The 17,223-nt window shown below is 34.9% G+C and overlaps 2 protein-coding genes across 2 annotated transcripts in view; both read left to right on the forward strand.

Annotated features, from left to right (window-relative positions):
* The first annotated feature begins 93 nt into the window (after window positions 1-93).
* LOC132098664 (synaptophysin-like protein 1) lies at window positions 94-4,933 on the forward strand. Its single transcript, XM_059504768.1, has 5 exons — window positions 94-538; window positions 1,486-1,604; window positions 2,527-2,731; window positions 2,849-3,040; window positions 4,129-4,933. The coding sequence occupies exons 1-5, from the start codon at window positions 467-469 to the stop codon at window positions 4,258-4,260; spliced, it is 720 nt and encodes a 239-aa protein (XP_059360751.1). The 5' UTR covers window positions 94-466; the 3' UTR covers window positions 4,261-4,933.
* A 1,636-nt stretch (window positions 4,934-6,569) lies between these two features.
* Window positions 6,570-17,223, forward strand: part of LOC132098665 (ataxin-7-like protein 1) — a 17,683-nt gene continuing 7,029 nt past the window's right edge. Inside the window, exons 1-5 of the mRNA XM_059504769.1 lie at window positions 6,570-6,705; window positions 8,843-8,947; window positions 12,477-12,556; window positions 13,738-13,921; window positions 15,310-15,755. Of these exons, the coding sequence (XP_059360752.1) occupies window positions 12,541-12,556; window positions 13,738-13,921; window positions 15,310-15,755 (646 nt within the window). The 5' untranslated portion in view covers window positions 6,570-6,705; window positions 8,843-8,947; window positions 12,477-12,540. The remainder of the gene's footprint in view (window positions 6,706-8,842; window positions 8,948-12,476; window positions 12,557-13,737; window positions 13,922-15,309; window positions 15,756-17,223) is intronic.

Consider the following 17,223-nt stretch of genomic DNA (forward strand, 5'->3'; position numbering starts at 1 on the left):
TACTTATAAAAAAAGACATATATTTAGACCACCTTGGCATTCAAATGACAAGTTTAATTTTTGGATGTACTGTTCCTTTAAGAGACTTGAGTTTATATCGGGGCACAGGAATGTAGAAAATCCATCTCCAGCGTCTCAAACAATCATATGACTGAAATATTGTTCGCGTGAGCGCGCTTCATTCACTCGAAACTATCGCCTCGTGACGACGTATCCAGATGCAGATAAACCACATCTATTACGAAATACCCCAAGTTGTCTGATAGAATCTGAACTAGATCAGAAACTCCGCTTCTATCCTCATCTGGATGTACTCGAGTTTCCTCGCGGGGGAGGAGCAGCATCTTTTTCACCACAGAACCACGTCACTCTGTCAAACTTGCAGATTTTATGAAAACTTGAGCAAGCAAGATTCAAGCCCCTTCCTTTTTTTCTTCCTGGAGGATATCTGGGTCAGTGCAAAGAGATGCAGACTGGATTTAGATTAAATTTGACCCCCGTTAAAGAGCCTCTGGGTTTTGTTAAACTCGTGGAGTGGGTAAGTAAGAAAATCCAAATCTGTTGAGCTCGTTTTTTTTTTAGCATTAACTTCAGAAGGAGGGCAAAGGCCTGGCTAAAAATGCACTATTCCATGCAAAGTATAGTTGAAAGTCTATCTAGTTAAACATTTTTACTCCCAACCACTTATACTTGCAAAACACAGAGTATGTGAGTATTTCTCATATGCATAGTTATTTTACAAAATGTTTAATTTTCACTTTTTATTTTAAACCAGGGAAGTTTCATCATGTTTTGTTCATGCTTGCTTGAGTGCATACTAAGAAATTATGAAAAGTGTAAATTTTTTTATGCTGATAATATGCAATGAAAACTTTTTAAATTATATATTATAATTAAATTATATATATATATATATTATGTATATATATATATATATATATACCTGCAAAAGAAGCATTTCCACTTGTCCTCTTGTCAGACTTTTGGACTTTTGCATATATGTTTTTTGCGCATTCCCTTCACCAGCAACTCAGCATGTCTTGAGTTTTCTTTAGCCACCTACTTACATGAAGTTCCTGCCTTCTTTCTTTCCTCAAAGGAATTTGTTATTGGCAGGGAAAATGGAGTTACTGACTCAGCTGTTGTTGTCTATAAAGCGTAAATCTGAGTGTGGGACAGATGAGAAGTTTCTCTGTTTTAATTGCTTCTTGAGAGTGAGCTGGTAAACAGGATGTATCACACAGCGAAACTAAACATCTGGCGTTGGAAAATGAACAGCAGGTCTTCATTTAAGGGTTAAACACAAACGGAGGGAATCAAGGTTAAAACTGAGCACAAGATCAGATTAGTATGTCATGAAGCTTATTTCATGGTAGCCTCTGCAGTACATCTTCAGGTTTGTGCATGTAGGAAACTGAAGAGGTGACTGCATGCTTCTATTGTTTGCATGCAGCGTTTCATGCATAATGCTCTGGTTTTCTCCAGCTCACGGCCGTGCTTGCATTCGGGACGTGTGGAGGTTATACTGGCAGAAATGTGGTTTCCATCTTCTGCGGCGGAAGCAGCAATGAAACCCTCAGTGCCACTTTCACCTACCCATTCAGGTTGGACCCAATTACACTGAGAAGTTGCTAGTAAAGTTCACAAACAATTGGCAAACAAAACATTGAATGAAATGTGAAATTGTGAAGTAGAAAGACTGTAGGTAACATACTCCAATAATCTTTTTGTTTACATTGTAATATAAACACTTTCTGTAAAAAAAAAAGAAAAGCTGAAATAAAATAAATATAAGATAGAAAATTTAAACAATGAAAATTATATATGAAAAATATATAACAATTACAAAAAACGTAAATAAATAAATGCTGAAAATATAAATAATCAAAATATTAAAGGAGGAGTTCACCAAGGAACGAAAAATGTACTCACCCTTAGGCCATCCACCAGTGGATGCTCTGCAGTGAATGGGTGCCGTCAGAATGAGAGTCCAAACAGCTGATAAAAACATCACAATAATCTACAAGTAATCCACACAACTCCAGTCCATCAGTTAATGACTTGTGAAGCCAAAAGCTGCGGGTTTCTAAGAAACAAATCCACTATTAAGAGATTTTTAGTCACAAACTGTTGCTTCCAGCTAAATATTGCCGGCTATCTATAAGATTGCTTCATCCAGTAGAAAAATTAGTCTAAATCCTGACAAATATGCAATAAAACAACTCTAAACAAATATGTGGGTTGATTTTGATGTGAGACACAACAGAAGATTTTTTGTTATTATGGACTCGTATTTCGGCCAGAAGTGACATCTTAATGTCATGTATTTGTTTCTTACAAGCACATCGTTTTCACTTCACAGGACATTAACTGATGGACTGGAGTGCTTGTGGATTACTTGTGGATTCTTATGATGTTTTTATAAGCTAACTGGACTCTTATTCTGACGGCACCCATTCACTGCAGAGGATCCATTGCTGAGCAAGTGATGCAATGCTAAATTTTCATTTGCACGTTCATTTGCAGGTTAAACCAGGAAATGCTGGTGGAGAACACCACCACTCTTTGCAACAACACAGTTCCTGTAACCCATCTCGTAGGAGACTCGTCGTCTTCGGTGGAGTTTTTCGTGGCTGTGGCCGTCTTGGCTTTCCTCTATTCAATGGTGGCTCTGCTGGTCTATCTGGGCTACATGCATGTGTACCGAGACTCAGATTTCGGACCTATGTTTGTGAGTATGCAAATGGCAGATGAGCATGAATGCGATATGCATTTGGATATAACATCGCAGATGCTTTTAAAGGGAAATTTCTGTGCATGTTTATAATTTTCTGCCTCTATCTGCTAGGATTTTGCGCTGACAGCAATCTTTGCGTTCCTGTGGCTGGTGTGCTCGTCTGCCTGGGCTCGAGGGCTGCAGACGGTGAAGGACGCCACCGGTACGGCTGGCATTCAATCCACTCTGGCGTTCTGTAAGGACAAAGATGTCAAATGTGAAGTCACTGAGTACGCCAGCCTGCGCTCGCTCAATATATCTGTGGTAAGCAGTTACACTAACCTATCAGCTGTTCTCTTTCACTATTTATTATCATGCTGATCATTTTTTTATTAAATTTTTTTTTACCTCAAAAAAGGGTACTTATCCCTAACACTGAGATGCAATCTTATTAAAGTGCATTTGCAATGCATTTGACTTCCTTATTGTGGCATATGTCTAATTAAAATTGGCATATGTAGCGCAGGACTTTATTCACTGGCATTTGATGCTTTTTAAGTCTGGCGGCCATAAGTTTGGAATAATTAAGATTTTTAAATGTTTTTGAAAAAAAGTCTCTCCTGTTCACGAGGCTGCATTTGATCAAAAATACAGTAAAATTATGAAATATTATTACAATTTAAAATACCCGTTTTAAATTTGATTATTCTTTAACATTTTTTTTTTTTTCAATGATACGCAGCTGAATTTTCAGCATCATTAATCCAGTCTTCAGTGTCACATGATCTTCAGAAATCATTATAAAATACTGATTTGCTGCTCAAGAAACATTTCTGAATAATACCAATGTTGAAAGCTGTTGTGCTGCTTCATATTTTCATGGAAACTGAAATATACTACCATTCAAAAGTTTGGGGTAATTATGATTAAAAAAATACAATAAATAAATAAATAAAACTTTTATTCAATAAGGATGCATTAAATTGATCAAAAGTGACAGTAAAGATAGTTGTAATTTTAATTCTATTCTATTCTATTCATCAAAGAATCCTGAAAACAAAAGTCACAGTTTCCACAAAATTGATAATAATAATCATGTTTCTTGAGCAGCAAATCATCAAATTAGAATGAATTCTGAAGATCATGTGACATTACATTTGAATCATTTTATTTTTAATCATTACATGTGACACTAAAGACTGAAGTAATGATGCTGAAAATACAGCTTTGATCACAGAAATAAATTACATTTAAAAATATATTCAAATAGAAAACAGGTATTTTAAGTTGTAAAAACAAGTAACTTTGTTTTACTTAATTATTCATCAAATAAATGCAAACTTTCCAATTATTCCCAACTCTTGACCGGTAAGTGTAAATTATAAATAACCGATTCCTAACCTCATTTTCAGATATTTGGTTTCTTGAATCTCATCATATGGTTTGGGAACGCCTGGTTTGTGTATAAGGAGACACGCTGGCACTCTCAGAAGGTCAGTGCTCAGCAAGCGGCAGGACGGGGTCCAAATCCAGCACCCATCTAAACAATTAGCCCACAGCAGAACACCTTAGCCTTCATGAAAATTACAGTGACAGGTGATGCTTGTTGCAGTTTGTCTGGAAGACCAATAATCATATGACTCTCATGTGTGATATTTCTCTCTTCTCCTGTTCTGTTTTACACCTTCAACTTCTTGTGTACTTGAAGAAAATCTCTTTTTTTTTTTTACCTTAGTTATATTTCGTAAGCATGCTTTTTTGAACTTTTAATGGACCTAAAACATGTTTTGAATGTACTTAGACTTATATGATCTATTCTTGTCAAATCAAGTATAAAAATCTTGTTTGATTTGTCAACCTCACTACATTTCAGTTTTGAATTGCAGCATTTCTGTGTATTTTTGCATTTACAAACCAAATCCCTTTTCCAGTCGTTTATGTTCAGGTGTTGCGTTTAAATGGTTATCTATGGAGTTTTATGCAGTTTTAAGCATCATTCACATTTCTAATGGTTTTCTCTCTGTTCTTGTTGTGCTTCTGTTTTTTTTTTTTTTTTTTGTGAAGCATTGTCCTCCTGCCATTAAAATGTAATTTTTTGATCAATAAAACTGACTGTGAAGTGCACTTGGTAGTGTTTGTATACATGCAGGACTTTGTGCTTCTGGGGACAAAGTGTGATTTCTTCCCCAAATAAATCCTGGCTTCCTTCTGGTATAATGGCACTTTTGTTTGCCGGCTCATCCTGTGACTTCACTGATCAGCATTTGTCAAAAGAACAAACGAAACATTATCTGGCTATTTCACGGCAGTAGGCTGAACGCATCAAAAGAGTTTTTTCATGTCCTACAGGTGATCTGACCCATGACTGTCCGAGTCTGGCCTGTTTATTTCCTTTGATCATTTCTCAAATTATTTTTTGTGAAGTGGTTCAGCCTGTAGTACATTAAATAATAATAATAATAACTAAATAATGCATTGATGTTTATTGCACTGCATTTTTTTTGTCTGATTTTCCTAGCTGTTCATCTTTTAAGAACTCTTAAACAAATATACACACACTCATTATTCAAAAGTAGTGTGTATGTATTTATTGTGATGATGAGACGATGACTTTCTCATGATGACTGCTTGTGTAACGAAACCTGTGAAATTAAATTAAGTTATTTACCTACAGGATCAAAAATCGGCACCTAAATGATGACTGAAGCCCACATCATGTGAGAATCACAATTAAAACCAACTATAACTGTATTAAAAAGGGATTTAAAAACTACTATTATTGCAATAATCAACAACAATAAATAGTAGCAATTTTTATAAATTCCATTAATAAAATACAATACTTTTTTAGGAAAGAGTTAATGATATTTTATGTAAACAATAACATGTTTAAACAACAACTTAGTAATTATAGAATCAATAATAAAATGTATTATTATTTTCATTACATTTAAAGTATTATTATTAATTGTTAGTAAAACCATTATTACTAATTTTTAAAGATAAAAATTATAATTATTAATAGTTGTAATATATGTTGTTTATAAATGAATTACATTTTATTATTTACATAATTTACAACAAATATTAATATATGAATTATGAACAAATATTAAAAGGTAATATTAATGTAAATACTACAACTACTAAATAATTATAATTATTGTTATTAAATGTTGCTATTAATTACATTCATAATTATTAATGAATTATTCATTTAATGAACGCATTAATGTATTAATATTTATTTAAATGTAAACTATAAAATGAGATACATTTATAATAATCAATATTACAACGATCAATAATAATAATAATTATTATTTTTACATTAATTTACATTTTTTACATTAATATTCTTTATTCCATATTATTATTCATATATTATTCAATATTCTAATATTTATTTTTATTCCTTTATCCAAAGCATTAATTAATATTTATTATATATCATGTAAACAATAAAATGTAATTAATTTTATACTTAAAATATAATATAATAGTAATATATAATAGTAGTAGTAGTACTATTAATATTATTAAATCATTGTTATTATTGCTATCATAACATTCATATTTATCAAATAATTATTCATTTAATCAATGTATTAATAAATATTTATGTTATTTAAACAATTAGTAATTATTAATGTATATGTAATTATAATTTAATTAATGTAATTAAAACATTATATGTAGCAATGAATGCAAACTATCAATACTACCTCTAATAGTAATAATAATAAAATGGCATATGCACGATTATAACATAAGAATAATAATGTACTATATAAATGCACGATGCACACGTTCAACCTTTCCGTCTGTTGAAGCCGAGCGCAGCCGAACGCGTGCCGAACTCTGGCGAAGGTGACGTCATTTGTTTCTCTCGCTCGCTCGTCTCGCTGTCTGTGAAGGAAGAAGGAAGAGCAATGGCGACGCTGTACCGCCGCGCGCTCACACTGCACACAGGAGCCACAGCACTCACTGTAAGTCACACTACCGCCCTCAGACACTCGTTCGACTGCAGTGCGACACTCGACGATGTTAGGGTTTATAACGGGAGAAAGTGCGCGCGCGCGCTTGTCCTCCGTGCATCTGCGCTGCTGCATAAACAACGCGACGTAAACGTGCATGCATTTATTTCATCATGTCACGAGTGCTTGACAGGTGTCATATGCACTTCTGTACTTTGCGCGTGAACGCCTGAATATTAGTGGCTCATGAGACCGAGTGTGTATAAGTTTAGACACTCTGTGTGTGTGTTTGTTTGTGTGTATTTGTTATGTATGTGTGTGTTGCTTCGCTGGATCAAGACAGCCATCTAGCTACCAGTATCTGTAACTGTGCATGCTGCTTAACTGTTTGGTTTCAGTGTCGGTCTAATCTAATGCATGCAGCGATATTGAATATTTTCAGATTTTTACTCTGATACTGCTGGGAAGAAGCTTTTGAAGGGTTCAGAGGTGATCAATGATGGTGATGGTGGGCGTTTCTTCTCATGTCATCATGTTATTATTGTTGTCAGAGCTCATACTGGCTTAGGGTAATACTGTACTTTCACAGCATGCATTATCACCGTTTGCACCTTACGTGGTTTTCAAATGTGTCAAAATAACATTTTAATGTTTTATAGTTTACATTTTATTTTAATTACTAATATTATGTCTTTTATAGTATTTTATTAATATATATATATATATATATATATATAGTATTGTTTTATATTAATTAATACTAATTAGTATCATGTTATTAAATATTAATAATTATATTAAAATAAACTATTTCAAGGGTTTTAAAATTGCCTATTTAAATTTTCTATGTTAATTTATATATATATATATATATATATGTATGTATATATGTATGTATATATGTATATATAGTTTTATTACAATAAACATTTTAATTATATTTCAATACATTACACTAGTGTTACATTCTGAATGTAACCATAATCTACCATTAAGTGTCTCTACCACACACACTCAAGCAGCTGGTGTTAACACAGTTCAGCTTAGTTTTTCTCATTGTTAACATCATCACCAGTTCTCTGTGTACTAGCGGAAGCGAGCGGTGATTCTGCATGGGATGGTGAAAGAAAGCTCAGCGAATCCGACAGGCTCCTCTGAACGCTTGCGTCACAGTTCTCCTCAGACCGTCAGCTTACTGAATACATCACTAAATGTGAAGTATAATTGGACACTAGTTCGTCAAGCTTTAAAACACGAGCCGAGCTACATAAAACTGTGGTTTCAATTTGTTCAAATTAAATGCATAGTGAATGTGAAATGATTCGAGTCGTAAGCAAATCTTTAAATATGGTTCCCATCTCTAAATGTCACTTTTGATGGGATATACATGGTGTCATGTCAGCTCTCATTGACAACCTTGGTTAATAATTTAGAGGGTCGGATGTGGAAAAAAACTTGCATGCACCCAGAATCATTTTCATGTGGCTCACTGTCGTAAAATGATTATAACATTAATTTGAAGTAATAGTTCACTTCAAAATGGTGACAATTTACTCACCATCAGGCCATCCGAGGTTTAGATGAGTTTGTTTCTTCATCAAATTTGGAGAAATTTGTATTGCATAACTTGCTCACCAGTGGATGCTCTGCAGTGAATGGGTGCCGTCAGAATAATGTTTTTATCAGCTGTTTGGACTCTCGTTCTGACGGCACCCATTCACTGCAGAGCATCCACTGGTGAGCAAGTGATGGAATGCTACATTTCTAGACTCATCTAAATCTTGGATGTCCTGAGGGTGAGTTCATTTTTGGGTGAGCTATTCTTTTAAAAGAGTTTTTTCAGAGAGCTGCAATAAGAGCAATACTTTTCATGTTTGGTTGGGAGAACAAGATGACAGGGTTTGCTACAGCACAGGACCATTTGAGGAAAAAAAAAAAACTCAGTGGGCAGCCATTTTTGCTGCGACCTTTGGGTTTCAAGTCCGAATCTCTAACCAGTCAAACTTGTTGTCAGAAACAAGACGGTCTACTGCGAGGTGATTTTTCTACATAAACTACAGCAGATGTGATATTCATGCTTCTATGTGAAGTGGTTTTGAAAGTTGTCAAACTCACTAACTCTCTCTTTCTCTCTCTCTCTCGGCTGTAGATATGCTTTTGCATGGTCACGTCTCAACCCATGAGGATATCAAACCTGTCGCTTGCGATGCCTGCAACAAAGTCGTTGAGCCTCAGGACGTCCTGACTCATTACGGTAAGTGACAGTCATCATTCGGACTGTGGAGGATTTTATCTGATTTTAATGGTCTCGTTTGTGTGTCAAAGGCTGTTTAGGGTTCATTGTGCACTTTTCAATGCATTTATCCCGTCATTTGTTCATTTAGAGTGAAATAAACAGAATGAATGAGTTTTAGAGCTGATATTAATGAACTAGAAAATTGCTTCATTCGCCTCTGAAGTGTTTTGAAACACTGTTCAAATCACTGACCTTGAGTACGAGCGGTGATAATAGTCACGCTTGTCATAGTAGACAGTCCTAATTAAATCAATACCTTAATTCTATGGCTAAGGCTAAATATAACGATGATATGCAGAGGTAACCTGTGTAAGGTTATAATAGAGGTGTTTACTGCTGTAAAGCAAGAATCATGGAGTCATTTGCCGGTTACATTATTATATGTGTTGCCGCCCATAACACAGCCTGTTTAAACCGCAGTCTTACACCTGAGGCGCGTTAAACACTGTTTAATTTAGCAAACGTACCTTCACCTTCTGTTAGACCTGGACAGAGAAACATACTGGTTTTAAAAGTATTCAGATTGCTCGTTGCAAGCCAACTCAACAAGATGCATTTTGTGTGAACGATATAAATCATAATTTAATAGAATAGAAATTGTAATCAGGTGCTAAAAAAAAAGTATACCTATTAAAATGTCTTATCATGGAACGATGCACAGTACAAGCGCAGCGTTGAGCTTCTTGAGTCTGTTATGTAAGGAGTGTTTTGATTGGTTGGATTAAAAGCTCACTGTGGATTCAATGATCCATAAATGCATGTAATATCATTCATAAATCTTTAAACTTGATATATACATATTTGTGTAAACATTTTACATTTATTTAGGTAAGATGCACTTGGGGAAATATTTATGCTTTTACTTGTGTATTTATGAACTGTGTTTTGAATTATTTCGTAGCGGACTTTGTAAATGAAAATTGTGGTGTGCATTTATGAATTTTGTTTTGTATATGCATTATTTTTGAGGCTAATCTGACTCCATATAAAAAATGAAAACCGTCATCATTTACTCACCCTTAAGTTATTCTAAACCTCTATGAGTTTCTTTCTTTCTTCGGGTTGAACACAAAAGAATAAATTCTGAAGAATGTTGGTGAACAAATAGTTGCCAGCAGCCATCCACTTCTATAGTATGTGGGGGGGTGGGGGGGTGGGGGGGAGTCAATGGCTGCCGGCAACTGTTTGTTTATCAGCATTCTTCAGAATTTATTCTTTTGTGTTCAGCCGAAGAAATAAACTCAATCAATTTAAGGGAGAGTAAACGATGACAGAATTTTCATTTTTGGGTGAACTATCCCTTTGAAAAGGAGCTTGTTGCATTGTTGTGCTGAAAAACCAATGTGGGGAATGTTAAAAACAAAAAGGGGTCTCTTTCAAAAAGCATCCTGTCCTGGGGCAGAAACACTCCACCAGTCCGTCATCATCCGTCTCACATCTGTCTTCGGTCTTGTGCCCAGACCACGTGCGCTCGTGGAACAGAGAGGTGTCTTGCGCTTGTGAACGGAAGGCGGTTGGCAGTTCTCCCTCGTTCTCGTCCCCTTTAGACAGTGGTTTCACATAGCTGTCTTTCTCTCTCGTCTCCTGTTGTCCCTCTTCTGAGAGCGGGGAGCTACACGGCAGCTGCGGGGCTGCGATGGTTCAGCACAGGGGTCAACGACTCGCAGCTATTCAGCTCCAAACGCAGAAGGAGAGGGCGGGATGCCTTCAGCCACACAGGAGGCATGCTGTTCTCTCGTGGTTTTCTCTTTCGCTTTCGTTTTTTTTTCTCCTTTCGTCTCGACAGACTGGGTAAGTGTCTCTCTCCAACCAACGTGCAAGTGCTATTAACAGCGAACGCTTTTGATCGCCTCACATGTTTGCTTAGCTTTCAGTTTACGTGGTTTCGGGGTTTGTTTATGAGCAGGACTGGACCTCGCTAGTGGTCAAATTCCTGCAGTCGTGGGCCGGTTGTAAACAAACGTAGCTCAGCTGGTGCCTGTGGCTTCCTGTGGCCTATCAGATAAGGAGACGCTAATCACAGACCACACACACATTGAGACATGCGTCAACAGGTTTACAATGAGTGATGTCACTACTACGCAACTTGTACCTTATTTAACTGTTTTGAAATGTTATTTCATGCTGGGACAACTGTGAAGTCTTATCCGGGGTGTTTTGTAAGGGAATTATCACTGTTGTTATTTCTTATATTTGTTCCAACTTGTTGGGGAGATGTGTGCTAATGCTTTTCTGAGTTGAATTTTATAAAACTGATGAAGAAATCCCTTGGACTTACATTGGAGGAGGGACCTGAGTCATATCTAGAGACCAGAATATCACAGAAGCTGCAGGACTCTTTTCACTTGGGCCAGTAAAATAAAAATAAAAAACATCTAGCAATCGCATAGCAACACACTAAAAACATTTAGAACACTGCAGCAAATGGATAGCAACACATTTATAACTATTTAGAACTCTCTAGAAACCTCGTAGCAACACACTAAAAGACGCAAATCACCTAGTAATCATATACCTACACAGTAAAAACCACTCAAAACGCTTTAACACACACACACACACAAAAAAACCCCCTCAGAAATGTCTAGCAACTTTATAGCAACTCAGATATGATAATTGCAACTTTTAATCGCAAAATTCAGACTCAGAATTGCGTGATATAAACTCACAATTAAGAATTATAAAGTCAGAATTAAAAGACATAAAGTTAGTCTTTTTTCCCCTCAGAATTCGCCTTTATAACTTGCAATTGTGATTTAGGCCCACATCTCATAATTCTGAAAAAAGAAGTCAGAATTGCAAGATAAGACTCACAATAGTATTTCAAATTGCGCAATTCTGTCTTGATTTCTCGCATCTGCAGATTTAACCTTATGAGAAAACTCGCAAAGAAAAAATCGCATCTGCAGGTATAAACTTGTCGAATTGCGAGATATAAAAATGCAATTGCGAGAAAAAAAAAGAATTGAGATAAAAAGTCAGAATTACCTTTTCAATTTTTTTTATTCAGTGGGGGAAATGGGCTTCCATACTGCCATAACATCAGTTAATCTGAAGGAGAAAACAAATCACAGAAGACGACTTAAAAGAAGAATGCTAATGTATGCTATAGCGCCCCATGTGGCAACACTGAGAGTGACACATTTCAGAATGCATCAAATCAAACTAAAAGTGTTTGTGTTTAATTCCTTTTTGTGTTTTGTGCATCTCAACATACTCTAAGACACACCCACTGTAATTGTTTAGTCTTCAGAGATTCGTTGGCTGACGAGACATTATGCGAAGGCCAAGGCCGGTTAGTGAGCTGCCAGATCGAGCCAGGAGCTTTGTTATTATTCACTTTGAACATAAACAAAGACTTTTTTTTGTTATTTTAGTATAGTAATCTGGCTCAGTGTAGTGTTTTGAAACCCCATGCATCAATTATATGTTGTAGGCCCCTAATTTGTATTGTGTTGTGTGTGATAATGTGTGTTTGTAATTGCAGGAAGTTGGGAAATAGTTGAACAGTGAGTAGAGAGGAGCGCGTCCACCTCGAGCCCTCCAGAGCCATGCATAGCAAGAACCGTAAGTGTATTAACACCCATCTCAGAGTCTTTTCTCTTAAATTTTCTACATGTAGAATCCAGTATGTCAGTTTTAACTGGAAATATAAAATGAATCAACATGATGAGTATTGCAAAGATCTCAATGCACCATTGAGCGTGTCATCGTTAAACTAGTTTCACAAACCCTTCTTGTCTTTCGACTTGCTGGAGTTTTAAGAAAGAGTTGTTTAATAGTATTTATGGTTTAAACACGAGCAAAAATAGTAGAGTTTCTCTGAATCAGTTCAAACTGTCCATTAGAGTGAATGAACCCAAAAATGTAAATGATTTGAGTTGTCAAGCAAAAATATTAAACCAAAGTGGCATTTTTTCATGTATTAAATGTTTTTGTAAGTTTTATAGGTAAAACGTATGTAGGTAAATAGTGCTTAATAATAATAATAATAATAATATTTTTGTGAATTAACTAAATATTATTTTATTTATGATTTATATATATGCATTTAACTAAAACTATATATACTTAAAAACAATATTATAATAAACTAATGTGTGGAAAAATTGTACTAATAATACTAATAGTATATAAAGAAAAAAATGATGATAATAATTTATTTTATTATATACCCTTAAATCGCATAGTGTTATACTGGTACATATAAATCAATATTTTATGCATCAATATAAGAATGAAAATGTTATATTACAATAGTGAAAAATGGTCTTGATTATTTTTTTAACTAGAATTTATTGTATTATACTTACTTGTTGAAAAAAAAGTAAATATATACAAAAAAAGAAGTGAATTAATAATAATATTTCATTAATTTCTATTTTATATATTATTTGAATAGCATTTACATGTTACCACTTTCACTTTTAAAACTGTAGTTTCATTTTCAGCCAACATACATATTACTACAACTGAAAAAGTCAATCGAAAACCTCAGAAACTTCTCTTGAATATTGCTAGTGGGTTTTTGTGAATTTTAACAGATGAACAAAAGTGTTACTATTTTTGCATAAAACAAAAATACTATTATTGAAAGTATTTTTTATGTACTAAGATTTGGGACGCACTAATGTTAATCTTTCATATTGTGTAGAATAGAGTTGTGTATTATTTGGGACTCAGTACATTAGTTTATCTGTGGAGGTGCCTCAGCTGCTGATCTCCTGACGGTTGTATTTGTGTGTCAGAAAGGAGACACTGTTCGCCCAGCAGCTCCAGGACCCCTCTGGTTCCTGTCAAGGCCAAGATGTCGGTGGGCCAGAGTGAGGTGGAGCCCCTTCCCTTCAGGGTTCCTCGTGATTACCCACACTCACGCTTCAGCAAGGCACCGCTGGCCGTCTATCCACCCAAAGGAGCCCGAGCCAAGGCCTGGTGTGTAAAACACCCCCCCTCCTCATCCAATCATACATGCCTCCTCTGACAAACACTGGGTTACATTTAGTACTGTAGAGTAGAGTAGAGGTCGAACCGATATATTGGCAAGGCCAATATATCATCCGATATTTGCCATTTTTCAAATATCGGCATCGGCTGATAAGTTTTCAGAAAACCTGATGAGGTGGGACTTTTATTTTGACAGCGCGCAAGACTTTGATTTTTACTTTGATTTCGGGCTATTGGTCCCCCCCTGCTTACCAAGATATCGGTATCGGCTGTCAAAAAATACATATCGGTCGACAACTATTGTAGAGAGTGTGTGATAAGGCAAAGTGTTCGTAAACATAATCTACTGCTCCATATTCACACATTCTTTTGGAATGAGTGTTGTAATAAGACTTTTCTGGCATATTTAAAATGTAACACAGTTAATAAAAATGTATGTGGTTTATTAATGATTTTTTCAGTATACCATTATTTCTAGAAACATCACATTATACAAATAATCAGTGTTTAGAATGCAACCTATACATATAATAGATTAGAAAAGAACTTTTATTTTATTGATCATGAAAGAAGGGCACTTCATTTATCAGAATGCTCTTGATTTTCCCCAAATTTGGATGCGGTGAAACATGTGGTGAACGTTTTATATGTCAACATTAATATTTGATTGGCTGTGTTAAATTTATTTTTATTTTTTTGTACAATGTGAAATTTTTTGTTTTTTGTTTTTTAATTATTTCATTAGGCATATTTGATCAAAATAATTGTAATATTTATATAGATATTTATAATATTACACTACTATTCAAAAGTTTGGGGTCATTATGTTTTCTTAATATATATATATATATTAAAGTCTCGTCTGTTCACCAAGGATGCATTTATTTGATAAAAAATACAGTTAAAGCAGGAATATTGCGAAATATTATTACAATTTAAATTTTAAATATGCAGTTTGAATATATTTAAAAATATAATTTATTTCTGTGATCAAAGCTGAATTTTCAGCAACATCCTTTAGAAATCATTCTAATATACCTGATTTGCTGCTCAAGAAACATGATTAATATCTTATTACTTGTGGAAACTGTAGTGCATTTTTCTCAGGATTCTTTGATTTATAGAAAGTAAAAAATATGTATATATATTGTCATTTTTGATTCATTTAATGCATTTTCTTTGATTTGTAATTCTGGAAATCCTCTTCCTGTCTTTCCAGTTTAGGCCAATGCAAATGACAATTTGACCTCCTGTGGTTGTGACCGATTTTTCAATTCAAATTCTCACTCATATTTTGAAAGGAAGTTGATTTTATTGTTTGGAAATTGTACTCTATGCGAGTTCAAAACTTAAAATACATGATCCCTTATCTCCAGCGTGTCTTTGCCTGTGGTGAGTCTGGAGAAAATGCTGTGTTTCAGCCGAACAGAGGGAGCGCACATCAAAGTCCCCTCCACGTCTCCCACGGCGGGGTCTTCTCTTTCTTTCTCTTCCACGTCTTCCTCTCTATCTTCCGCTCCTCTCAAGTCCTCTTTGACGTCACCAGCATCTCACAAGAATCAGGAGAAGTTTGTGAACGGTCGCGGCCCTGTAACACCTCGCTCCACCACGCCCCCCTCGCTGATTGACAGGCGTCCCAGCCCATCACGGTCGCCCTTGGAGAAGCGGCCCGCCCCCTCGCCCTCCCCACAGGACAGGAGACCAACGGCCTCCACGTCTCCGTCTCCATCCCTGTCAGACCGCAGACCAATAGTCCCTCCTTCTCCCCCAGACAAGAAGCATCAGAACGGAGCCAAAGGCGTGCGGCATCGAAGAGTGTCGGGTGAGTAGCAAACATCTTTTGTGCTGAAGCATGCTCTGAAACAAGAACAAATGCATTTGCAGCACATTTACCTTCTGTTTTTTTAGAAATTCAGCTGGAAATAATGTAGGAAACAGGAGAAGGTGGGGCTTTGATATCATTGGTTAATATTAATTTTCTCTCCCTGTATAACTTTGGGGATGTCATCAGAAAAGAAAAGTCATTTAATCTAGTGGCATTTGCTTAGTAAAATATAACTTCAATGAAAATTTGTATCCTAGAATTTTCTTTTCGTTACTATTGTTAATTAAAACCTATAAATAAAAAAAAATATATATAAAAATATTAGAATTTTTTTTTTGTACTTTAAGTTTTATGCAGTTATATGCAGTTTTTATTGTTGGTTTAAAATGTTAAAAAAAATTTTTGTTAATTAAAATATAGCTGTAAAAAATATATATAATTATAGATGGAAAATGTAAGCAATTTAATTTCTAATTTTCATTTTCATTTGTTTTCCTTGATATTTTTAGTACTACATGTTTTATGGTTATTAGCAGTGTTGTTTTAGTTAACTAAAACTACAAATCATTTCCGTTAACTAAAATAGAGCTGAAATAAAAAAATATACATAAAAATTTGAAGGAAAATTAAAAAATTAAAATATGAAATAATGCTTTGACAACTAACTGAAATAAAATAAGCTGAAATACTTAAAATTTCTAAAACTAAAACTGATAAAAGTTAAAACTAAATAGAAAACATTAATACTCGATCTAAAATATAAAAATAAAAGTTAAATACGAAAAAAAGCTAATGTAAAACTATAATAAAACACTATAATAGTATGTAAATAAAAATTATTTTTGTATATTGTGTATATAATCCAGAGTTTAGCTCTTCTGGATCCTCACACATTATTACTTAAGTTGTGTTGTTTTTTTATTAAATTAATTGTATATAATTTTAAAAAAAGAGGAAGTGAGAAATAAAACAATTTTTACCTGTTTTCAAACCTGAGTTCTGTGGTTTGTGGTTTGTTGTTCCTCTGGAAGCATGAATGTTTAGTCATAACTGGCCTCTGCTAACTGTTTAGCATTGAGTTATCAGTCGTCTCTCTCCGTATGTTGTTTACTGGGCTTTCGCCCCACTGGAGGTTTGATTTATTTTTTCGGTTGCCAGATCCTCCGCTGCATCCAGCAGCCGCCACAGTCACTCACGCTCTATTACATAGAGTTTGGGCTAGTTTAAGTGTTTATGTAAGCTTATGTGGATAGCACCATGAGCTGGACTGAACTGTTTTAATCATGATTCCCAGTAAAACACCTCACTGTCTGCCATCTACATAGATGGCATCCTAAATGAGAAGAAACGTTGGAAATAACTAGAAATGACTGGAAATGATTAAAGACTCTCACACAAATGAAATGCACAAGATATTAAGTGAAAACTCCTGAAACTGATTCCAGTGCATTGGTGCATTGTAATT

The sequence above is a fragment of the Carassius carassius genome, chromosome 22 (genome assembly GCF_963082965.1).
Source record: "Carassius carassius chromosome 22, fCarCar2.1, whole genome shotgun sequence".
NCBI classification, from domain to species: domain Eukaryota; kingdom Metazoa; phylum Chordata; class Actinopteri; order Cypriniformes; family Cyprinidae; genus Carassius; species Carassius carassius.

Bases quoted from the DNA above. Each gene is read 5' to 3' on its own strand.
- LOC132098664 (XM_059504768.1), top strand. From the start codon at position 467: ATGCAGACTGGATTTAGATTAAATTTGACCCCCGTTAAAGAGCCTCTG. The intron at 539-1,485 runs GTAAGTAAGAAA...GGTTTTCTCCAG, and splicing joins TTGTTAAACTCGTGGAGTGG to CTCACGGCCGTGCTTGCATT. The intron at 3,041-4,128 runs GTAAGCAGTTAC...CCTCATTTTCAG, and splicing joins GCTCGCTCAATATATCTGTG to ATATTTGGTTTCTTGAATCT.